This window comes from Chionomys nivalis, chromosome 22, assembly GCF_950005125.1.
Source record: "Chionomys nivalis chromosome 22, mChiNiv1.1, whole genome shotgun sequence".
In the NCBI taxonomy this organism is placed as follows: domain Eukaryota; kingdom Metazoa; phylum Chordata; class Mammalia; order Rodentia; family Cricetidae; genus Chionomys; species Chionomys nivalis.
The window spans coordinates 19,240,035-19,266,566 of NC_080107.1; the positions used below are offsets into that span (position 1 = coordinate 19,240,035).

General features: G+C 36.6%; 1 protein-coding gene across 8 annotated transcripts in view; it reads right to left on the reverse strand.

Moving 5' to 3' along the window:
- Slc4a10 (solute carrier family 4 member 10) overlaps window positions 1-26,532 on the reverse strand; it is a 220,683-nt gene that overhangs the window by 113,515 nt on the left and 80,636 nt on the right. For all 8 annotated transcript variants that reach the window (XM_057755058.1, XM_057755053.1, XM_057755052.1 and 5 more), the window contains exons 2-3: window positions 17,374-17,455; window positions 1,282-1,428 (exon numbers count right to left, since the gene is read on the reverse strand). In XM_057755058.1, the coding sequence (XP_057611041.1) occupies window positions 1,282-1,428; window positions 17,374-17,455 (229 nt within the window). The remainder of the gene's footprint in view (window positions 1-1,281; window positions 1,429-17,373; window positions 17,456-26,532) is intronic.

The window sequence follows — 26,532 nt, forward strand, 5'->3', positions numbered from 1 at the left end:
AAGTTCAAGAGGCCCTGTCTCAGAAAAATAAGGCTCTGAACCCAATATGGATGCACACGCACATGTATGTTACACACACAAACATGTATATATACATGAACACATACATACATACACCTAAAACTGCTTAAAAATTAGTGATGTAACCTTATTTGTTGTTAGAAAATATTTTATATTATTAAACATCCTCATTGTCACTACACAATCACTTTTGAACTCACCAAGAAATCACATTCCAGCTCTTGGTTCTGGTGAACCTAAAGCAGCTATCACTTGTTTGTGTCCTAAGAATGCTCACTTTTAAAAGGCCTTTCCTTTTAAAATAGCCAGGTTATTAAAACCCTGAGGCAGATAACAAGTAGCATTACATCTGATGGTGTGGAGCATGTACTGGAGCGAGAGAATTCTAAAGAGCGACAAACTTCAAACACTTTTTCAAAGACATTGTTAAATTGATGATTGACCTAGAAATTCTAGCTCAAATTATTCTGTTTCACTGATCCGAAAACACTTTACAACAAACAACATGAAATATCCAGATTCGCAGCAGATAATCCTCATGCACCTTGGAGTTCTTCCTACTTATCCTACATGCCATTGGAAAGTAAATTCTGAACAATCCTGAGGCACTTGCAGTAATATCTTATAATGTTTTCTCTGGACTCCTTGCAAGTAAGAAAATCATTTGCCTTGAAAATATTTTTTTAAATTTTATTGAGCTCTACATTTTTCTCTGCTCCCATTCCTGCTTCTCCCCTCCCCCTCAACCCTCTCCCAAAGTGCCCATGCTCCCAATTTACTCAGGAGATTTTGTCTTTTTCTACTACCCCTGTAGATTAGATCTATGTATTTCTCTCATTGTTTTCTAGGTTCTCTGGGACTGTGGGATGGTTTTCTTTCTTTGAGGCTTTCTTTCAGTATAGAAATATTTATTACACATCCTCACTATACAGAATATCAAGTCTCCAATTGAGTGTGATGGTGTTTAGAGCATGGTATCATTCTCAAAAAGTGACTGAGTATTTGATTTTACCCATTGTAGAATAGTATTAAAGGCAAATGATTGATCCTGCTAAAGAGATTTGACAGATGTTATGTGCAGGGAGTTATATTGTTTAGAGACTGCCCATGAACTTGTGTTGTCCCTAAAGAAGCAGATCTTAAGTATAAGCCTCAGTAAAGATACTAAAACAGTTTGGGAAAAAAGAATAGGTAGCATAGAAACACAGTGGCTTCTGCACTGGGGGAATAATTTATTAAAACAAAGAGAATGAGGCTTACCGAAAGAAGGTGACTCTCGTCCGTCCTCTAGTCCCGAATCTCTCTCTCTGTCCCTCTTCCTGTGCTTATGACCACGATGTCTGTGACGACGGTGACTTTTTCTTCCACCCAGGGGCACATGAACTCCAATAAATAATGTTCGATGACCTTCATTACAAAACAAGTACACGAATTAAACCTCTCAGTAATTCAGAACACAGAAGATGATGATTTCCATGTTAAGGGAATCTTAGTTCAATCCAATTCAAAATAGTAAATTATTTTTGAGTACTTACAGTGTAAGCTTGGTATTTCTTTTAGCGTAGTTTTTAAAAAGATACTTAGTTAAGTGTACCACAGATATAAACGTAAAATTAATAATAGTAGGCATTTTGTTGCAGTTTTGCAACTATTCTTATTATTAACTGTCTTAATAATGTATCTGTTATTATTCACCATACCATAATTATAATTATATTCTTCATTAGAAAATTATCTGCTTTCTCCATACACTTACTTGTTTTATTTTACCCATTCTCTACTACTATTTATAATAAAAAGATTATAATTGTGTCCCTACAAAATGACAAGGATGTTTTTATTTTTTTCAGGCATTCTCTTCTTTGTGTTTCATTTCATTCATATTATTTCCTCTTTTATTTACTCACTGAAAGCTGGGGATGACATTGTCTATCCTTCCATGTGTGTGTGTGCACTATAAGCTCTAAGACATACACCTTGATGTCAGATTTCTCTCTTGAACTCACAATCTACAGATTGTCTTACCCACCAGACGTTGTCAATTAAACAACATTCTCAGAGACATTTCATCCTCAACAAGTCTATGAAACTCATGTTTTTCATTTGCTCAGGTATGATTATCTGTCATCTATCTTAATGAATATATCATCTATCCATTCATCTAAGATTCTCTTCACTATCCTAACTGGTACTGTCTTGTTTTGGACTCTCATCAACTTTCAGCAAGATTATTAGAACATCTATTTCCCCCTTTGATTGTTACATTTTGGTATAGCATCAATACTGAGGCAATTATTTTGGAAATTTTAAGGTCTTATTCTAGATTACATTCTAAATAACCATTGTGTCTATATTGTAATCTGAATAGCCTACATATCTAGAATTTACTTTAAATATCAAATTAGTTCATTAGATTTTACCTAAATGTCTTAATAATTATGTACAAATAAAAACTTGCACATAAATAGCTATAGTAACTTTGTCCATAGCTATACATGTCACTTAATCGGAATAAAGAAATTTATTTTCAAAAAATAAGCAATTAAGAGAAAATATGTATAAGTAAAGGACAACTTAAAAAATTATATTGTTTGACTCCCTTAAGAAAATACTTATGGGGGCTGGAGAGATGGCTCAGAGGTTAAGAGCATTGCCTGCTCTTCCAAAGGTCCTGAGTTCAATTCCCAGCAACCACATGGTGGCTCACAACCATCTGTAATGGAGTCTGCTGTCCTCTTCTGGCCTTCAGGCATACACACAGACAGAATATTGTATACATAATAAATAAATAAATATTTAAAAAAAAGAAAAGAAAATACTTATGTTTTAACTCTAAAACCTTCCTCAAGCACAAAATAGTACATATGCCATAATACCAATTCTTGGGGCTATTTATCTCCTCCAAAACCTCAAATGTTAAATATTCAACACCGATTGTGACAAATTTGGAACCTCGGCACTCAGAGAGGCAATCAAAGTGAGACAATGTTATAAAATAACCCAGATGCAATCAGCATTCTGAAAGAGGAGAGATTAAGACATCAGTTGCTTTCTAAGTAGGGGTACACAGAAGAATATGAGAGACTGCTACCTACCCCTGCCATAGGTGCCCTACATCTAGAGCTATAAGAAAATTAAATTCTGTTGTCTTAAGCCATCCTGTGGCATCTTGTAATGGCACTCCTATCTAACTAACACACAGAGAACCCTAACTAAAATTCTTATGGTAATGTTAAATTTCAGGAATTTGAAAACAAGAAGTCAACCCTAAATAGAATGCTATTTGCAATTGGTTCCTGCTAAGAAAGGGCAAACCAATTTTCTCTCATGGACTATCTACACCAGGGCAGGCTACATGCCCAGAAGTAGGTAGACAACACAAAACAAACTCTCTCAAACTTTCTCTCTCTCTCTCTCTCTCTCTCTCTCTCTCTCTCTCTCTCGTTTTTTGTTTTGAATTTTTTGATCTTTGTTTTTGTTTTATATTTGTTTGGAGAAAGAAAAAGGATGAAATTGGGTGGGTAGGGGGAATTTGGGAGAATTTGGGGAACTTAAAAATATGATCAAATTAAAAAATGTTTCATAAAAAATGAATAAATAAATACACTATTTGTATATCAAAACCCAATCATCCCTGTAATTTAGACTGGAAGCTAAAAATGTGATCACTCTACTCAATTTATGCCAAATTGTGCCTGAGTGTTTTCTTCAAGAAGTCTTTGGAAACTTAATCCAAATCCTTCCTTCGTTAAGTCTTTGTTAAATGAAAAGCTCGATACCAGAGAAGTTTCCATAGAACTTACAATGAATTCTGAGAATAATAGATGCAAATAAAAAACAGTTGTGGACTGGGAAAAATATCTCCCCCAAAGATCAGAGCTTATTTTTTTAACATGTGTGTCAGTAAAGAGAAAATACACTTTTTTCCATAGAACAAAAGAATGACTTAATAAAAACAATATTAACAAACCATATTAAATCTTGGTTTGACACTTAAATTATGTTGATACTATTGTGTTGTAAAGAATCAAAATTGTAAATATTTTAATTATAGAACAACAGCATCACTAAAGCAGTTCTTGATGTAGGGATGGCTGCAGCATGTATAATGTTTATGTTGCACAACAAAGAAAGAGATGCATTTGGTGGCTAATGTTAATAACAATATGTCTTTGTCTGGACTGAAGGAAGTTAAACCATGTACTCACGAAGAGAATTGGGTTTTATCTGTGAAATGACTATACCACACAGCTGGTACATAATTACTGGGTTGCTATAACTATTTAGATATGTCAATCACAGGGAATAGTCAAGTACATACATTAAGCTGAGTAAGCATGTGATTTTAACACAATGTAGACTCTAAAAGTGTCTAAAAACACAAGACATTGTTTATTTTAATGTATCAAAAATTTCTAACACAACAGAAAGTCTTTGTTGAGGAAAATAATAGGGAAAAAGAAGAAATTCAATATGAATTCATGTGTGCATACAGCAAGGAGATATAATTAGACTGCTACATGTTTTGTTTTGCTAAAAGAAAAAGAAAGCATTAAATGAGTACTGGTCACATTTACCTGCTCTTGGTTCATATTTGTATTCATTACAAAGAAAAGCCTCATTAATGACTATACTAGGTAGAAAGTAGAAATCTTGAAAGCCTCACAGTTGTTCATCAAAAGAGGCATAGCCAAGACCTCCATCTAGTTTAAAAGGTATTGTGGCATAATCTGGCTATATAACTCTTGGACATATACCCAAAGGACTCTAAAGCCTGTTAAAGAAATAGTTGCTCATTCATTTTCATTGTTCTTCTATTCATAATATCCAGAGATTGAAAATAGACTAAAGGCCCACCAACTAATGACTAGATAATGAAAACATTATATATTTAAACAATGAAATTATTGCTCAACTGTTAAGAAAATTAAAGTATAAAATTTGCAAGTAAATGAGTGAAATTAGGAATAATCATCCTGAGTAGGGTAACCCAGACCCCAAAAGACAAATACTGCATGTTAGCTTTTATACTTTCAATATATTTGCTATAATCCAAATAGCCACAGAGGTTAAGTACCTATTAAGGGACCAAAGAGGAGGAGAGGATCTCCCAGGGAGTAGAAGTGGAATGGAGTGTCAGATAAAGGGGAAACTAGAAGAGGAGGATTAAATAGGGAGTGGGATAGGAAAGCAGGGTAAGGGAAGCAGTATGGGGAAAGACAACTTCACCAAAGGCCTTTTGAAAAACTATATGGAAACCTAAAAGGAGAAGCATCTTAAAATATAAATATATGAAAGTAATTATATGGAGTCAGTATATAATGCAGGAGACAATGCCTCAATTAGACATATTATGCCACCAAGTAAAAGTCCCAGTGCCAGGAATGAGTTACATCTTGCTTAGTCATTAGTCAAATATCACAGGATATTTCCAAGACTCTTGGTGGCTCTCAACAACCTGATGGTAGGTCCTAGTTCTGAGGACAATACTTACAGGTTTTTATTCTCTATTGCTTTTGAGAATTCCAGCCACCATGCAAGCATGTTCAAATCAGGAGAGCAAATGATGAGATCATGTGCAGGCTGAGGAATAACTAGTCAGCTTTTGTTGACTACAGATGTAGGAGTCAGCTAGTTTAGGACAGAACGAATAACTAGTAGTTTCCACCCAAACCGATGATCTGTAAATAATAACCTAATTTAATTTTTGTTGCTGTGAACTCACCAAAAACAAACTTGGGGAGAAAAAATTCATTTTATATCCTATAATCCCATAATCAAGAGAAGCCAGGTTAGACCCAGACCTACTGGGGTACTCTCATGTGGCCCTTTAAGGAATGTAGGAGACATCTTGTGTTCACCAAGTCACTGCTTCTGAAAAGGAATGACTGGAAGCTCTGTTAAAGTAAGAACGTGAAGAACTGAAGAAAATTGTCAAGAAGTCATTGGACATACACAAAGGATATGGACAAGCCTCCAAACCTTTGAATTCAACATGTAAATATTGCTTATGTTGAGCTATATATCATGCCTACTATTAAATTTTATTACCATACGATGAGCAGAATTGTTATAAATAATTCAACTGTGGTATTAATTCTTATTAAATAAAAATATTTGTTAAACAACAACAAAAAATTCCTCAACCATCAGACAAGGTCAAACAATTACCTAGACATACACCAAATTCTGTACAGAGTCAAATAGCTGCAGGAAGTTTTGGAATTCATACCTACGAGATGGCCATCAATCTTATTTTGTATAGGTTTTATCACCTGTCTTGAATCCATTCCTCCAGGTGTGTACTTATGCCGTCCAGCAATGTAAGCACAACAAACCAGGCCACTATCACGGTCAATTCCCCATTTATGAGGGAGATTTTATCTGTTTTAATTCATTTGTTGGCATCTTGAATTGCTGCAGTTTTAGACATAAGCATTTTCACACACACTTATAAATGAGACAGCCTCTTGCATTTTAACCAGAAGAGGCTTGAGTTCTATCCACAACACTGTTCAGCAACCTAAGTCTAAATAGACAGCTGTTTTGCCCAATTGAGACCCTGGCACTAAAGGATGAAGTGGTTCAGCTTATTATCTGTGAATCCCAGATAACCTGCAAATGCCATATCATGTAAGTGTCACCATTTACGTGAAAAAGGAAATCATTAATGTACAGGATTGGTCTACAAAGTCTATAGTAAAGTGGATCCAACTGTGAAAATCCACTCACCATGTGCAAGGATCCAGTGAGCATTCTACACAAACTGCAGCATCGAAAGCAAACACTGCTGTCCTGATTGTACGACATCTACAAAACACTGGAAGTTGTTCCATTTTGTAATACATTAATCTACACTTTGAAATGGAAGATTTTTTCATATCACAATATTTTAGGCACTAAGATATCTGTATGTGTGAGAGATGTGTTTATATGTGTACATATGTGTATACGTTGCAAATGCTTGTATACATGTTCATATGTGTGAGTGAAGTATACTTATGCCACAATGCATGATTGCAGGTCAAAGGACACCCTCAAATATCAATCTTTTTCTTCTGCCTTGTATTAGGCAGAAGTTCCTTGTTGATTCCTGATGCATACACTAGGCTACCTGGCTCTTGAATACTATAATTCTACCTCTGGTTTCCAAACTTAACTGCAGAAGTACTAAGACTACTGCTTAAGCTTTTGCACCACGAGTTGTATCTGAATTCAGTTCTTTGTTACATGCAAGACAAGCAATTATCTAGTGAACCATCTCTACAGCATGACTCCGATGTCTTTTTCTGTTTTAATAAAAAATGTGTTTTTAAAATATCTTTTATTTTATTTGTTTGTTTGTTTGTTTATTAAAGATTTCTGCCTCATCCCCGCCACCGCCTCCCATTTCCCTCCCCCTTCCCCAATCAAGTCCCCCTCCCTCATCAGCCCTAAGAGCAGTCAGGGTTCCCTGCCCTGTGGGAAGTCCAAGGACCTCCCACCTCCTTCCAGGTCTAGTAAGGTGAGCATCCAAACAACTTAGGCTTCCACAAAGCCAGTACGTGCAGTAGGATCAAAACCCAGCATTGTTTGTAATAGCCAGAACCTGGAAACAACCTAGATGCCCTTCAATGGAAGAATTGATGAAGAAAGTATGGAATATATACATATTAGAGTACTACTCAGCAGTAAAAACAATGACTTCTTGAATTTCGCATGCAAATGGACGGAAATTGAAAACACTATCCTGAGTGAGGTAAGCCAGACCCAAAAAGAGGAACATGGGATGTACTCACTCATAATTGGTTTCTAGCCATAAATAAAGGACATTGAGCCTATAATTTGTGATACTAGAGAGACTCCGATGTCTTTTGAGACAAAAGACATTGAGAGCATGTCTTCTGCTTTCAAGTACGTGCAAGTTGTGGAACATTATTTTAACAATGTAAAGATGCATTACAGTTGTTTATGCTGAGGAATATTACTTTAACTGTGTAAAGGTGTGTTTCATTTGTTTATGCTGCCTTTGTTAATGATGTAAAGAAGTGTTACATTTGTTTCACATTGCTTGTCTGATTTTTATTAGACCTTGTTGGTCTAATAAAGAGCTGAATGGCCAGTAGCAAGGCAGGAGAGGGACAGGCAGGGCTGGCAGGCAGAGAGAATAGGTAGGAGAAGATATCCAGGCTCAAGAGAAAAAAAGAGAAGAGAAAGAGAGTGACACGCATGGGGACAGAAGCCAGGAAGCTGTCAGCCAGACATTGAAACAGCAGGAAAGATATATAGAAATTAAGATATATAAGATATATATAAAGAAAGGTACAAAGACCTGAGGCAAAACACAGAAAAAGAGAAACAGATTAAAATAAGAGATAAGCTAAGGCTGAGCATTCAAAATTAATAATAAGTCTCTGTGTCATGATTTGGGAGCTGATTGGTGACCCAAGAGAAAGCCTGGTACCTGAGTAAGCATTACTCTGTATCTACTTTGTATATAGGTACTGCATCATTTATTATCTCTTTAATAGTCTGCATAATATACTCTGGCTGATAAATATATAACAAAATGTCATATGAAAAGTTTGAGGGTGTTAAAAATAAGAACAGCTCTAAATCAACAACATATGAAACTATGTCTAACACAGAATTGGCATAAAAACGTGACCTACTGAATGTCTTTTTGATAAAGAGAAAAGGGGGAAACAAAACTTAAAGCAGCATGTAAATAAATGCTAAGTAACTTAGTACTAAAGATAGCTACAAGAGTTTAAAACAAAAAATGAAAGCCTATAAATATCTACAGTGAGCCTTCTATTGTGTTGTGTTTTACTAATATATTCTCCTCTGATCTTCACAAAATATTGATTTCTCTAAATATACATTACAATAATTTATACTAGCACCAAGGAACTGCTACTTTTTATGATTTTTCCACAAAATTGTAGATTAAAGCAATTCATTCATTTTACCAATATGGCTAAGCATTAATAGAGTCAAATTTATGCTAGGCCCTAAGAGTCAGATGTGCCACTCTTTTCCTGACTCTATGTTCACTGAAAACATTCAGTCACAGAGAAAACATTTAGCTATAGAAAAAAGCAACATTTACAAATCAAGACCAGGGAGTTAGGAGGATGGGAGGAATTCAGAGAGGGCGGGGTTACAGGACATCACAGCTTGGTAAAGGCAAAGATGAAACATTCTATATTTCTTGCCCCTAAATTTCCCCCTTTATTATCTTATACACTTACAATTTTCTACATTCAAAAGTAGTTTGGTCAACTCACCTTAATAAGGCATATTTCCCTGTCTCACAAGAATTTCTGAAGTAGTTATATTATTTTGGGGATACCAAGTAAATATCTCCCTCTGAGTGAAGAGAGTCAAAGAATAACTGGGCAGGGGGCTGGAGGGATGGCTCAGTGGTTAAGATCACTGGCAGGGGGCTGGAGAGATTGCTCAGTGGTTAGGATCACTGGCTCTTCTTCCAAAGGACCTGGCTCATCTTGCAGCACCCACATGGCAGCTCACAGCTGTCTAACTCCAGATCCAGGAAATCTGACACCCTCATACAGACGTACATGCAGGCAAAACACCAATGCAAATAAAATAAAAATAAGTTATTTAAAAAAAATAACGGGGCAAGTAGAAAGCAGCAAAGAACTGAAATGAGGTTAGAGTCATGTGCTCTTCTGCCCCTAGTTTGTTTGGGTTTTGTTGTTGTTGTTTGTTCGTTTGTTGTTGTTTTTTCCTTGGTTCATATCATAGTATCTATTTTGGTACTTCTCCTTGGGCTCTCCCATTTTCATTCTGCCCAAACCAGCCCCACCCCTATACATTCTTTCTCTGTTTATTAGTTTTGGTTTAATTAGAGTCCTGTAGAATGTAGTCAGGACTGTTTGTATGATTCCAAGCTTAGATCTAACCATCAGAGTGTGGTGGGCTTGGCAGTGGGTACACGACTTGATTACATGCCTCCTCCTCTCCTAAAACCTGTTGGTTGCCGAGAGCAGCTGTATGTGGTAGGGCCTGTGGATCTCTTCCATGTTTGTAGCTCACTGTCAGAAGGGCTCAACCGATTCTGCAACCTTTTCTTTCATCCTTTTATTTTATGTAGCATCTAAAAAACCATTTAATAAGAAGGCAGGCAGAACCAAAATCCCTTGCTTTGAGATTCAAAGTTTGTAAGTTATTTCTGAAACGGACAGTATCTTACATGAAGCTAAGCTGGCAGGAATGGGTAACCACCACCAGTCCCCATCAAGAACACATACTGTGGACGCAAAAAGGCTGGCAAGATTCCCATCTCAACAGCAGCCACTAGAGTGAGTGTGTGTGTGTGTGTGTGTGTGTGTGTGTAACCGGTTGTAGCTCCATAACACACCCGGTTGCTAAAAACCTCCAATTGGAATTTTTATTGAGAAAGTAATTGTATATATTGCCTTTATTTTATATAAGGAAGATAAAAGACTTGTGTTACTAAGAAGTATAACACGTAAGGTTCAGGCAAGTTTTCATAAGTGTATGAAGAAAAGGAGATTACATGACTGAGTAGCACAGCACTGCCCAGGTAAACAAGAGAATCAACAGTTTTAATGGCAATGTCCCAAGTCCTAGAGTAGCAAGCAGTTAGTCACATAACTTTTGTGGCAACTTATATCACTCTTACTGCCTGCACGCCACGAGTTATCTGTCTGGTAGGAGAATTAGACCAATTGGACAGGCTGTCTGTATCTAACATTTGTCTAGAACAAACTAGAAGAGCATTTCTAGAATACAGGCTCTACATTTTTATCTTGTTTTTCTTCACTGATATATTCCTAGTATCAGGAATAGTATCTGCCACTTAATAATAGGCACTAATTAGAGAGTGATGGGGGCCAATGTGAAGCTAAAGAAATGATCTATAGCTCTATTAATTCTCACTAAATGGGATATAGTCAATCATTTAGTATTAGAAATCCTTAGAAACCTATGAAGAATCCCAGAAGTCACGATGCTTAAAGTCATACCTTGAAATAATAGTTTGAAAGCTAACCAATGATAACCCATGAAATCAGACATACCCTTTCAATACCAAACTTCAGACGTGAGGCAATTCTTCACATCTACTGTAATTCAAATTGCCCTTGCCTTTGAGGCAGTTTAAAGCCAGTTTTGTGGCTTATTAAGACAAACATTTCATTGAACACTTGGGAAGCCCTTCACCCATATAGACAAGAAGTCCCTTTTCAGATTTCCACTAGCAGTGCATGCGACGCCTAGAAAACTTCAATGCATTGAAACATTAAACAGAGATATGAAATTCCTTCTAACGTACATTTGGAACTTCACTTAGAAATCATAAACTTTAGCGCTGGAAAATGATTTAGAAATTTCCCAACTGAAACCTCTCATTTAACATTTGAAATAAACTGAAGTTTGTTGAAACACAGTCCAGGAATGGGGTCATGTGAGGAGAATTCTGAGTTCTTGAGACGACTACAAGAAAATAAGACAAGAGTCTTGTGACCTCAGTTTTTTCAAAACAAAGAATTGATTTTAAAATGTGTTTTTGTGCTCCTCCCAGGCATCACAGGAGTGCGTTCACTGCGGGTTACTCGGTATTGCTTGCTGTTGATATTCGTTATATATTTAAACTATCCTTTAGATCCCTCTGTGCAGAAAGATGGTTTTGCCCTGCCACGTGTAGCTTGTCCTTGTGATTGTATACAGCTTAACTCAAGAGAACTTTACCCAGGTGACCCTTCTTATAGGCATAAATTGTCTCAGGCTCTGAATAAAGTTGACTACTGCATGAGACGTTAGTCTGCCTTATTTATCGGCCCTATTCTCCCAGGTTCCACCACCTCTAAGGGGTGCAGGGGCTAAAGTCAACTCATTTCTAAAACGAAATGCTGCTAAGGAGCTTTATCTGTTGTTGAGTAGCACTAACAATTTAACGGTTGTTTTTTATTTTTGTAATACAGAATTCTACTATTTTTGTAACAAAATGAAAGTATATACCATCTTCCAAATAACTATCTTTTAAATGCTTTAAGTTACCACTTCTAAAGATAGTTGAGAGTATCTTGCAAACATTTCCTATGCATTCTCCTCTCCTCATGCTTGTATTTGCTACGTAAGACTACTACTAAGATCACATCCAAAGATTATGAATCCCTTTGCTAAGGCTAGTGCCTTTTTACTACAAATGTACCAAAATCAAAACAAAAGGAAGTCTGTAAGACAAAAACTGCTAAAAACTAATCAAAATGAAACCAACACCCTATAAAACACACACAAAACAACAAACCAAAAACATGGAGTTCATTTTGTGAGTTTCTTGATGACAAACAAAATTAGATTTTGTTTCTTAATCTATTCAGCTATTTTGTGTCTTCTAATTAGAAACTTGTGGTTATTAATGTTGAAATTTATTGTTGGACTATGTGTGTTGATTGCAGTCATTATCTTTTGTTGCTTTTATTCTAAGCTGTATTTTGTTTCAGTAATTGTAGCTCAACTTGTTTTCTTCCTAGAGTGTCATGGCTATTCCTGTTCCTCTCCAGTAAAAAGTACACGTCCAAGATTATCTATAGGCTTGGTTTGGTGTGTACATAAATTCTTCTGTATCATGGAAAATTTTCCTTCTTTTTTAAGAATGACAGGTAGTTTTTGGTGGGAACAATAGCTAATATTGTCAGTCATAGTATTTTAGAATTTGGAGTGAATTCCTCCAGGCTCTTCTATCTGTACAAAGTTTCCACACAGAAATCACCTGTTACAATGATGGATTTCCCTTTGGACTTTTTTTTTCTCCTGTAGCTTTCAATAACCTTTACTTATTCATTCTTTATATTTTATGTCTTAACTCTGATACAATATAAGAATTTCTTTTCTGGTCTTGTATATTTGGTTTGGTGTGATTCTTGTATAAATATAGATATGTCTTTCCTTAGTATGAAGAAGAATTTGGGGGAGGGGGGGTCTTGTGGAAAATGTAGTCTCAGAAAATGACTTGAGATTCTTCCCCACATCTATGCCTATAATTTAAAGATATTAAATTTTCATGGCTTCTGGAAGCCCATGCACCAGTTCCTTTCTGGTGTTCTTTAAAATCTTTCATATTCTTTTGTTATGTGGTCTAATTTCTCTGCTTTTATCACGGAGTCCTGATATTCTAGCCCCTTGTTCCAGTCTACGTGCACGTATTTCTGTTGAGTTTTCAAATTGGTTTATTGAGGTTTTCAATTCCATTTTCATTCCAGGTTGAACTCTCTTCAATATCTCTATCTCTTTATTGAATTCAGTTCTCAATTCCTGTACTGTCTTTATTGTTTTACTTAGCCTTTGGTTTGTTCTATCTTGAGCACTGCCCAGGCATCTGCTTTAAGTTCATTCCTTTTATGTTCATTGACCTGTTTCCTGGTGTCCTCTCTAAATTTATTGGATTTTTTTGATGAAGTTTTTTATTGTTCTTTGAATTTCTGTGCTCTGGTATTCATCTAGGTAGTTCTCATGATACAATTTTACTATAAGACTGGTAAACTAGGGTGGGGTATACTGGGCTTGGTTGGTGCACAGAATATAAAACCTAACCCTTGCCTGAAGTTTGGCAAAGGTGTACAAGAGTTCCTCAGACATGGCTGGTGCATTGGATGTAGGACCTGGTCTAGGTCTGGGGGCGGGGGAAGGCACAGGCAGAGTAGGGTCATGCATATGGACTCATCACGTTAAATAGGGCCACAGGAGGCACAGGCCACGAGTATGGACTATGTTAGATAAGAACAGGCCAACACCTATTATACTATGAAAAGTCTTAACCACATAAGCTAACAATACAAAATGAAAGACCTGAAAACTTGATGTTTTAAAACTACAGGTTCCAGGAGGATGCTTGTATGTTTTTCTTTGGGTTCACCTTCTTATTTAGCATCTCTAGGATCACGAATTATAGGGTCAATGTCCTTTATTTATGGCTAGAAACCAAATATGAGTGAGTACATCCCATGTTCCTCTTTTTGGGTCTGGCTTACCTCACTCAGGATAGTGTTTTCAATTTCCATCCATTTGTATGAAAAATTCAAGAAGTCATTGTTTTTTACTGCTGAGTAGTACTCTAATATGTATATATTCCATACTTTCTTCATCAATTCTTCCATTGAAGGGCATCTAGGTTGTTTCCAGGTTCTGGCTATTACAAACAATGCTGCTATGAACATAGTTGAGCATATACTTTTGTTGTATGATAGGGCATCTCTTGGGTATATTCGCAAGAGTGGTATTGCTGGGTCCAGGGGTAGGTTGATCCCGAATTTCCTGAGAAACCGCCACACTGCTTTCCAAAGTGGTTGCACAAGTTTGCATTCCCACCAGCAATGGACGAGGGTCTGAAAAAGCATGGGACAAAACCGGACTCGCTGAACATAGCGGACAATGAGGACTACTGAGAACTCATGAGCAATGGCAATGGGTTTTTGATCCTATTGCACGTACTGGCTTTGTGGGAGCCTAGGCAGTTTGGATGCTCACCTTACTAGACCTGGATGGAGGTGGGTGGTCCTTGAACCTCCCACAGGGCAGGGAACCCTGATTGCTCTTTGGGCTGATGGGGGAGGAAGACTTGATTGGGGGAGGGGAGGAATGGGAGGCGGTGGCGGGGAAGAGGCAGAAATCTTTTTTTTTTTTTTTTTTTTTTGGTTTTTCGAGACAGGGTTTCTCTGTGGTTTTGGAGCCTGTCCTGGAACTAGCTCTTGTAGACCAGGCTGGTCTCGAACTCACAGAGATCCGCCTGCCTCTGCCTCCCAAGTGCTGGGATTAAAGGCGTGCGCCACCACCGCCCGGCGAGGCAGAAATCTTTAAGAAAAAAATAAATTAATTAATTAAAAAAAAAGAAAAAAAACTACAGGTTCCAGGGAATATTCAATGGGCAGGTTGGACTGCTCGAAGGAAAAATGTTCTTAGATAGATATTTGTTTTCAGAGAGTTTGCTGAGAGTCAGCAATAACACCTTTGAGAAAATTAGGACACACAATTTAATACTGAAGGAAGCTAAATAATGCTTTACCTACAATAGCCGGCCCCTTTAATCCTGTGGGTGAACCCTGAAGCAGGGGTAGTACATCAGAATAGTCCATGTTTTAGGAAAGAAGGATCAACTGACTGGGCTTCTTCAGGGCAGCCTCCATACGTTTGTTCTTTCATTTATCCAGTGTGTCATGGGGCAGGCTGCCTCCGTAGGCAACAGTCAACTCCTCAACAACAAGGTACTCAGATGTGAGCCATTAGAAGGCAAAGCTACCGACAACCAAGGAAATAAACGACTGAGTTCTCTTTTTATTGTGTCCATGAATGCATCTATTTATCTTTCAGGTGCACGTGCATGCTTTCATGCATGTGTGTGCGTGTTAGTGTGTGTGGTATGTATGTGCTACAGTTCTCCAATGGAGACAGAGGACAACTTGTGGGAACTGGTTCTCTCCTTCTACCAACTGGGTCCTGTGGCTCCAATCCAAGTCATCAGACTTTGCAGTAACCACTTTTACCCACGAAATTCATCTCACTAGCCTATACCTCAGTTTTTAAAGGGATGTATTAATGGGTAATCCTAACAACCAGTACTAGAGATATACATATTTAACAAATATGAAATAATAAATAAAAAACATATCATTGTACTTATTACCATCATTCATTATTTAAACATACAGTATTTACACAAAATTCAAATTTAACTGGTTACTATACATATATTAGGAGGTAACTAAAATAATTTTAAAGTTTCATTGTATTTTCCGTTGTTGTCTCACACTTCAGACTGTACTAATCCCACAGTGATATGGAGGAGAAAAAGTAAAAATTGCTTAATCTCAATTTTTATTGAGGTTTGCTTTAATCATAATCCCAAGATTATCTAGCGATAGAGATTCGACACCCTTCACTAGGCGCTGACACATGAAGCAGACTAACGCCCAGAAAGAACATGCTGGTGGTGTTAAGGAGGCTGGGTAGTGGGAAAGACACAATAGACAGTAAACAGAAGATGACCAAGCGGAGAAAACCAGTGGGAATGGAGAAAGATGTCACTATTATCAATTCTGAGGATTTAGTAAGAACATAAGGTACAAAATAAGCACATAAAACTTCTCTTAGTTTTAGATAATAGAAGACAGAAATGGTACAAAACACGCACGAAACAAACAAAGGAAACAGTTTGGACAGCAAAAAAGTTCTACAATTGTTGTCACTCATCAGAATGCATAATATATGTGAATAAATAGCTAATACATTACTTCAAGCTGTTGTTGTTGAGAAGGTGATTATTTTCCACTAAATATATTGTACCTGAGATTTCAAAGATATTTTTATACACCTGGCATTTCTACTAGCTGCACTCAGAATGCTAAATTATGATAGTTATTCTAGTAACTAAGATACACATAAATCCTAGGAAACAACAAATTTCAGATAGAGAATTTTTAATTAAAAATATTTCTATTTATGAAGTGTGTTTGTCTCCAATATCGGTCCTAATTCTCTTCCATTTAAAACATTTATTTTGTGCTATCTGCACCACTAAATATGCTCCTTAAAGTCATATTATTTTCCATTACTCGAAGGAAGTAGCCACCACCTCTATACCTTCAGTGTTGCCTCTAGTACATGTACTCTCCCACTTACTCCTAAACTACATCATCTTGCAGATCACTCCTACGTTACCTAATTCCAGGTCCATCCAGATATTATAAGCCTGTGTGTGAATTATAAACCAATTAATAGCAGAGGTGCTTGCCTTTTGGTGTGTTAGGAGGATAAGAAAAATAAGTCAATATAAATAAGACTTTTTTCAATTTTAAAATCGAAAACATATTTCAATTAAAAATTTTAATGTAATGTCATTTTTGTTTCTATGAGTATTTTTTATCACAAATATAAAATAATAGAAATGGGTTAATTAAAGATGTAAGAGCTAGCTAGGAATATGCATGAGCCGTTGGCCAAACAGTGTTGTAATTAATATAGTTTTTGTGATTATTTGGGTTTGGGAGGACAGGAAATGAAAACATAGTCTCCTTTTACATTTTCTTTTAATTATGTAATTAAGTATAATTCCTTGGAACAGGTTTTATAGAAAAGATGGCAACAGTCTCTAGAATATTGGATGAATCGAACAAATATCTGTGCATGGACAAATGCTTCTCACCATTTTCAGGTCTGCCTGTTGGCATCCTACACTGTACCAAAAAATCATATCTACATCACACCAGCACACACACCATAATTACTTTCATATCAACATTTTCCATTTTTCACAACTGAAAATTTCACATTTCTCTTTGTAATGCCTATGGAAAGTATATCAACTATGCCACCAAAATAACAACTCACCTTCTAAATCTTCTTTCTCAAAATGTGTTTTGAGAATAGAACGTGTTCCACCTCTATCCACAACTGCTTCTTCATCATTTCTCTATAGAGTAAGGAAAAATGAAATAAAATAATGTATACATATTCTCAATCACAAAAAGTAAGCTTTAATATGACCTACTATTTAGAGATTTAGTCTGCTAGATTATCAAATATTGGGTTAAAAGAGAAACTAAAATAAATTTGTCCAAATATTCAGAGTAATAAATTATTTGACTTCACATTGACAATACTCTTACATTCCTGCTGGCATCACTTTTTAGTGAGATGAAAAACGGAAAATAAATCCTGTCAGTTTAGTAATGGTCACTGTTATCCCTGATAAAGAACTATTATTACAAGAAACAAGATCACATTTTTAACTATACAAGGAAAATATGAAAATCGTTAGTATTGACACCACAAATGTAACGGTAGGGTGAAATAATTCCACTTCCATTAAAAACTGATCTAGTCCCTTGAAAGCAATTAGTAGGCAATTATTAGATAATGAAAGCTCTAATTATTTTTGCTTAAGTGTGAGGCACCTTATTGAATAAGAGTATAAATTATTATCATGTACATTCAATCTTCATTTAGTTTCCATATATATTTTCCAATTTAGAATGGCTGGACAGATACTCCCATATAAACCTTGTACACATGCACAAAACATACTAAATAATCTGGAATTCAGAAAAATAAGGGGAAAGCATTTAATGTAATCAGTTTGATCACCATGATGAAAAAGAACACAATACTAAATAGTGGAACTATTCCCAGATTTTATCTGCTTGTGAATATATGAAAAATTTGATTTTAACATGAACACTTATCATAACAGGAGAAATACTTCAAAGAGTGAAGCTTCTGAGATCTGTTTCTAAGTCAATTCTAGTATGTGACTGGTTAAAAAAAATGTTTAAAAACCAAAGAGTGCATTGTAAAAGAGAAGAACCTTTTCTTTCTATCCATCCATTTACTTTGAACCGTCAGATACGGGTGACAACTTCCTTTCGCTGGAAATACAGTCTTTGACTAAGTCCAATAACATATTATTATTCCTGAACTGGGATCGTTAAAGGCAAAGAGGACAAGTGGAACTGGGACACACATGACAGGACTTAGTTACCTAAGACAAGACATATGTGCTTAACATATGGAAAACAAAATCAAAATAGTGATAAAAAATGGTCTGACTCTCAGAGACCTAAAACACTCGTTGTTGATCAAGGAGTTTTAGAAGGGAGGCAAATGAACAGTTTGTTAAATTCTTATTTGATATATATGAATGAAGAAGTTCCAGGCTACTTAAACCAAGTGTCTACTTAGACTTATCAAAGCATAGCAATGGCTGCTCTATCAGTTCCCATACTTGATTCAATTTACAACTCCGAAGATTTAAATAAGAGAAAATACAGATCTACTTGACCAAAAATCCTGCTACACTGACCCAAATTTATAGTCTTTCTCATAACCATCTCCAAAAGAACATACCACCTTTTACCAAGATGACTAAGCACTGAAAAAAGGAAATCAAACACATGGGAGTTGCTGGGTCCTGTCCCTGGACTGACACTAATGGCAGGGAACTTATAGCTAGAGCAGGCTAGATGACTGTAAGTAATCATCAAAGTTATAGCTTATGTCCATCTCATGGGTCCAGTGGGTTCCGGAACCAAGCTTGTGTTTTTTTCTCATGAGGTCAAGTGAATAACAGAAAGAGACACAGGTTATGGTTAGAAAAGTGTTCAATACAAGAGTGATGGTTTTCTTTCAAGTCAGCCCTTTGCATAGCTGACGGCTGAAAGAAAGATGCCAGTATAAAGAACTAAGACATGTAGGGGAAAATCAATTAAAATATTATTTTAGGAAGCTCCAGAAAAGAAAATAGAATCTAAGTGCAAAGCTACTATGAAGGGACTCCATTTTCCTGAGATCTAGAAGAAGGATTGGGGGAGCTGATGTATACACTCTGAGAAAGAAGGGAACATCAAGTAAAGAAGTTCCTACTGCACAACCTTGGGGTATGGATGACATAGGCTTTGTTATTTACCCACTTCTTTTATGTTTTATCAGTTATTTTTTAAGTTGGAAAGCAAAAATATGTAAAGCTACTTTGAGAATGGTTTTGTAGTTGATGTTATAAGACTTCTAAGCGGTAACTAACTCTATGAACTCTAATTTGAGATGGCTAAGGCAGAGGATCCTGAGAGAAAAGCATCAAAATCCACTATCTTCGTCTGAAGCATGAAAGGAAGTTAAGACCCCGTGAGAGAGACCACGGCAACAGAACATGTTTCCAGTTAACTTGTCTGAGTTGTTTACTAATTCTTTAACATTTTCAGAAGATTAGGCACTAGGCTGGTGAGGGCAGGGGGTATTGCATACTTGTCTGTTTTCCTACTGAAAAGATGAACTGAAGAGAGATGCTAGCGCAGTATGAAGACACCATTGCCAGGGACATAAAATGGGGAAAAGTACACTTCACACATATTCCACTTTGTATCAAGTAAAATGGGGAAGTTCTCATGTCCATAAGAAGGACTGAATTATTTACACTTATAAATGCCTTTTAGTTACAGCAAATAATATTGGCAGTTTGGCTCTCATTTCTTACAAATGTACATGGCCTTAAGATAAAGGAGTATAGATGTTTTTGACCTAACAAGATCAACTTTTGTGTGCTTCACATGTGCAAAATCTACAGTAGAAGGACACTTTTTAGCCTGATGTCCTATGTTTTTCGGAAATATCCCAGTAGAGATCATAAAAGAAATATATACTATGAATGAGAAAAAATTAGAGAGAAATGAAAATGAAGAATTAATAGGCTATTGGTATATTCTTTATTAAAATATATAAACTCTTAGTTTGAGCAAGAAGAAGCAATAGAGAAAACCAACGGTACAATTTATGCAATTTTCTGAACACAAAATTCAGTCCATTTAGAATTGATTATTACTGATAATTTTACAAATTGTCTTAATATATGTACAAAATAAAGTCAAATATGTATCACACTTAAATGCCTTACTGTTCTTTCACATATTTTTACGCTAAAATTAAGTCATGCATCCACATTCAAAGGCCAAGAAAGCACTTTCCCACTTAATTGCTATGCATCTAACACATAGAAATGACATATTTGACAGGGGACCAAACTAATGCCTCATTTATGCTAATGATTTGCTGTCTATGTCTCACAAATATACCTGATTTTCAAGCACAGGATTACAGATGTATTTCAACCTAAAGTTATAGCCTCCAACATCCAAACAAATTATAATATTTCTTTTAAAGAAAAATAAACCAGAAGCTGTACTGAAAATGAGTTTGGCTTGATTTGATGTGTTTCATTCTGAAGTTTTTACATGCACAACTCCCTTAAATATTTCCTGGATATACAATGAAGACATTACCGAATGAACCTTTGTCTAAAAATATCCCAGGTGAAAATTGGTATTATTTCATGTATTTAAAGTTCTCTACTTTGGTTATGGTTCAGAAATCAAAATTATCAGAGAGACCTTAAGCTTCGTTTCTTTTTTCCTTGTTACTCCGCAAAACACTAAACAAGAATTGTGATACAGGGAATGTGGAGAGACCTATGGCTTTGAAGCTATTTTGAAGTTACTCCCAAATGTATATCAATGAACTTTAATTTTGTATTGAACCTCTCTAGATGTTTCTGAATCAATGCACCCAACCTTCCATAATTATTTACCCATGTTTGAGTCAATTTTAGCAGTGTATAAATATATGCAAGTCTTCAATACAATTTAACATTTCCTATGAATAAACTACATATGTGTGTGTTAATACCTCTACATATGCATATGTGTGTGTGTGTTCTTTGAAAATTTCATGTTTTGGTCATAGTCCCTTCCAACAAATTTCTCCCATATCCAAATCCCTTCTCTGCTCACTCACGTTTGTGTTCTTCTATTTTTTTAAATTAATTAAATCCAATTTTTACTGCCCATATGTTCTTGGATGCATGGACTTCCACAAGACTGTTATCCACTAACCGGTGTCTGTACTCTTAGAGAAAACAGCTTCTCCCTCCTCCAGCAGCTATCATTTCCCAATAGATCCTCAGTTAGAGGTAAGACTTCCTGTCTACCTCCATTTTCCAGATTGGGGCTTACAGAGGAAGATTTTGTGTACACTGTGGGATGTCTTCATAATCACTGTGAGGTGATGTGACACAGATGTCCCACTTGGGGCCAGGCATCCTGTACTTTCTTGTTCTCTGTGCCTTGGTTATTTTTGGCTCTCTGACATATATACATCATGTTCTACCCTTTAAAGGCAACTGCCTCCCTTTCTGACAAAAGGACAAAATTGAGGGACATTATGTTAAGGAATCCAGGCACAGAAAGGAAAATACTGCACAAGCTTATGTTGATGTGGAAGCTTAAAACCAGGGCCAAAATCATAGGAATTAAAAGTTAGACAGTAGATGAGGAAAGGGAAAAGAAATAGGGAGAAGCAGGCAAAAGGGTAAAAGTTTGCTGTTACATGGAATTAATGAGAAACCAGTGTCTGTTCTTTTCACTGCAGTTAGCAGCAGTAAAAGTGGCTGAGAAAAAAATGTATTTACTATTCTGACACAACAAAAATTAGCTCTGGGAAGTAATAGTTATGTGAATGCAATAATATATTATATTAAGTATATATGTGTGTATACACACACACACACATATATGACACTTTGATCTTTAGAAGTATTTCTAATTCTTTTAACCAGTTTTAAAGCTTTCTGTCAGTTTATATTTGTTGAACACGGCAAAGGTCTCCATAGTGAAAACTTATTGAAGTATATCATTTGCTTTGACCATATTCACTTCCAATTGTTCTCTCCTCTTACTCCTCCCCTGCTAGTTCCCTTCCTCTTTCCAAGTAGTCCATCTTCTGTTTTGTTTTGGGTTTTTTTTTTTTTTTGATTATTTTTTCGAGACAGGGTTTCTCCATAGCTTTTGGTTCCTGTCCTGGAACTAGCTCTTGTAGACCAGGCTGGCCTCGAACTCACAGAGATCCGCCTGCCTCTGCCTCCCGAGTGCTGGAATTAAAGGCGTGTGCCACCACCGCCTGGCCTCCATCTTCTGTTTTAATGGTATGTGTGTGTGTGTGTGTGCGCGCGCGCACATGCATGTGCTTGCATATATGCACCTGTGTGTGATATCCACATATGAGTGTAAACATACAATATTTATCTCTCCAGTTTGGTTTGTTTCATTTAATGACTTTAGAAGCATTTCAGAACAATTGCCCCTACATTTAACGTTTTAATGTGCATCATTAGAAACTAAAGAAAATTTTAAACTATTTGATATATCAGGGGTACATCAAATCCTTAAGTCAGTTAAATCCAACTCAACTACCTGGTCATTTATGAAAACTGAGTCTCATTTAATTTATGAAAAAGGTGTACCTTCGCTGTGGTTCTCAATTTATTTCATGAGTCTCTTAGTATATTTCATAATCTGTAATAAGTATCATGACCAAAAGCAACTTGGAGAGGGAAGGATTTGTCTGACTTATATTTCCACGCCACGGTTCATCGTGAGGGAAATTAGAGCAGGGACTCATGCAGTAACCTAAAGGTAGAACTGATCAAAGCTCATGGAGGAACACTGCTTATTTGCTTACCCTTCCTGGCTTGCTAAACCTGCTTTATTATACACCCAAAGACCACCTTTCCCGAAGTGGCTGGGCCCATTCACACTATCATCAATAAAGAAAATGCTCCCCCAGGCTTGCATAGAGTCCAATTAGATGGGAAAATTTTCTCAATTGAGGTTATTTCTTCTCAGGTAGGTGACTGACAAAATAAGAAATGAAGACAAAGAAAGAAATGAAGGAAAGAAGGAAGGAGAGATGAAGACAAAGGAAGTAGGAAAGAGAGAGAGAAAGAGAAAAAGAAAAGAAAAAACATTCAGCATTATTTCTTCCTATATTTCTTAATAGTAAATAACAAATTTATGTTTTCCAGAAATAATATTAGAGATTATCTAATCCTGTGTCTTAACTATTCACAGCATATCTGAGCTTTGCCTAAACAAATTCATGATGCAGAGCTAGCTACTGTGCATGGAGCCCATCCATGTTAGACAGATTAAGGAATCGCCTTTATGTTCTTGGAACTTAACACGATGAAGATAGATGAGACATGGAAGATGAGGATAGACAGGTAAATAAGTAGGTAGGTGGATGGATGGATGGATGGATAGATGATAGACAGACAGATAAATGTTGATGGATATGATAGTTCTGTGAATGAGTGAGTACATGAATTAATGAATGCAACCTCATTCTTTTTCCCTATTATTTCATCCCATCTCTTTTATTTTCCCATTTTCCATCTATGGAAATGATCCTAGTTGTTGTACTATTTGATAACAGTCCTAAGTTTTCTCTTTACTGGATCAAAATTTAAACTTTTTCTTCTTAATATATTTTCTCTCATATTATACACCTGACCACAGCCTCCCCTTCCTCTACTCATCCCAGTTCCTCCCCCATCCCTTCCACTCTTCCCCAGATCCAATGATTGTCCATTTCCCTTCAGAAAAGACTAGGCCTCACAGGAGTAACAACCAAGCATGGCATAACAAGATTCAATAAGGTTAGGCACAAATTGTCATATTAAGACTGTATGTTGCAACCCAGTAGGAGGAAAAGGGTCCTAAGAGCCGGCCACTGAATCAGAGACACCCCTACTAGCACTGTTAAGAGTCCGACAAAAACTCCAAGATAACATAAGCAGAGTACCTAGTTCAGGCACAAACAGGGCCCGTGACTGGTGCTTCGGTCTCTGTGAGCCCTGCTTATTTGATTCGGTGGGCTGTGTTCTTGTAGTACCCTCAATCCCTCTGGCTCTAACAGTCCTTCCTCTCTTTTTTGAGGGTTTCCAAAGCTCATCTAATGTTTGGCTGTGGGTTTTTCCATCTGCTCCAATCATACCATGAAAAAAAAAACTATTTCTTTTCTTCTCTGAGATACAAATAAAGAATAAGACAGTAATCAAGCTAACAGCTATATGAATGAACTACTGTGTTCTGGAGAAGATAGTTTGGACCTGAGGCTAAAATGTTCTGTTTATTTTTTCCTCTCATATAGGACCCTGTAATGCACATTAGAATCTTTAGGCCTTCCAATAATTCAGTGATACAGTCAGCCTTATTTTAGCATTCTGTATGTATGGATCATGTCATATGTACGTTATGAGTTTGGGCAGCCACATTAATTCGGTGTCTTGGATGAAAAAGGACTAGTGAAAACAAACCTTCATAGTATCACCAATTCAAGCACTTAAATGCTCATCACGTAGAAAAAAAATCTAATGACAGGAGGGGATAGGGAACAACAGTGTGCTATAGAAGTCCCTAATATTATATGTCTTTTAGATACTTTGCTATATGCATCGTGTGTTAAAATTCTAATGAGTTCTCATTTTAAAAATATGAGTCTCACTGCTACTACACAGAGAGGACCAGAAGATGCATGAACACCCACTCAGCGGGACACCCCACTCTCTAGGCCCTCCATACTGGGGCAAAATCCCGGGCCCCTCCCCCACCTGCCTCAGCTTATCTAGCCAGTCAGCAGGCCAGTTTAGGTAGGCTGGTAGGTAGGCTGCTCCAACACTCCCACCCCATCCATAGGACTCTGCAAGCTACAAGTCCCACTCTGCCCCCAAGTCCTCCTCTGCCCCTACTCTGCAACCTCAGAGGAACTCTGAAACATAAGCTGTAACTACAAAGAGGGGACCAAGAGAGGAACTCTGAATCACAAGCTATGACTGCACAGAGTGGACCAATAGAGTGAACCATGAAAGCAGACCAAGAGAGAAGGTCAAGAGAACGGGTCAAAAGAGATCTCAGTGGCTCCCTGAGACACAGAGAGTGACAGTATAGAGCAGACCAAGAACAGTTCCTAAAGACACAGAAAGCCACTGCAAGAATTGAACCAAGAGGCAAAGACACTGTTGGCACCAATTAGAGGAAGAGATTGGTAGGTGCCAGTGCAAGAATTCATTCAAAAACTTAAAATAATGTGAGTCTTAAAATTTACATTATTTTCCAATTTATTCAAATATCAAGGAATACAGAGGCATTACTTTTACTGGTGAAAACATTCCATTTCAGGCTTGAGAGACAGCTCAGATATGAGTACTGACTGCTCTTGCAGAGGACCTGGATTCATTTCCCAGCACCCATACAATGGCTATAGCCAGCTGTAACCTTGTTCCAGGGAATATGATGCCCTAATCTGACATCCACAGGTATCAGGCACACACATGGGTAACAGACATACATGTGGGCAAAACATTCATGCAATAAAAAATTTAAACAATATAAAATTTTAAGAAGAATATGCCAAATTTCCACAATTCAAATGTAGTGAATTCTAAGTTTAGTGAAACTTTCCTTAGTTATTGAAAACATATCTGAAAGATGAAATGTCAATAAATCTCTATCTTTCTCAGTAACAATCTGTCTTAAACCAACCTGTCAACATACTACATGCTTCTTTATTATGGGGGAAAAACACATAACAAAATTTACCCTAAAATTTACAGTGTTAACTATTTGTACATTGTTGTTCAATGGATCTCTAAAACATTATCTTTCTACAATCCTATCTTCATATTTTCCTCCAGACCTGAAACCCTCATTTTGTTTCTATTTTCTATCCCTCATATTAGTTCAAACGTAGGGTGCTCATCTCTTTGTGATTGGTTATTTCACATAGCATAATGTTCTAAAAGTTCATCCATTTGCAGCAAGTGTGTGTCACAGTTTCCTTCCTTTTGAAGCCTGAATAGTATCCATTGGAGAAATACACACACACACACACACACACACACACACACATACACACACACATATATTCACTGTATTTTATTTACTCATTCATGTATGCAGGGACACTGAGCTTTTTCCATGCCTTAGATAAAGAGAATAGTGTACGAGGGTGCAAGGTATGTTTTAAATACCTTGCTTAAGTTATTTCAGGCATACAGAAGTGGGTTTGCTAGATTATCAGATCATTTACTTAAACAGTCTCAGAAACTTGAGCAAACAATAGTATTTTTTATAAATATTTGCAAATTTATGGTTAGGGTTTTAGTAT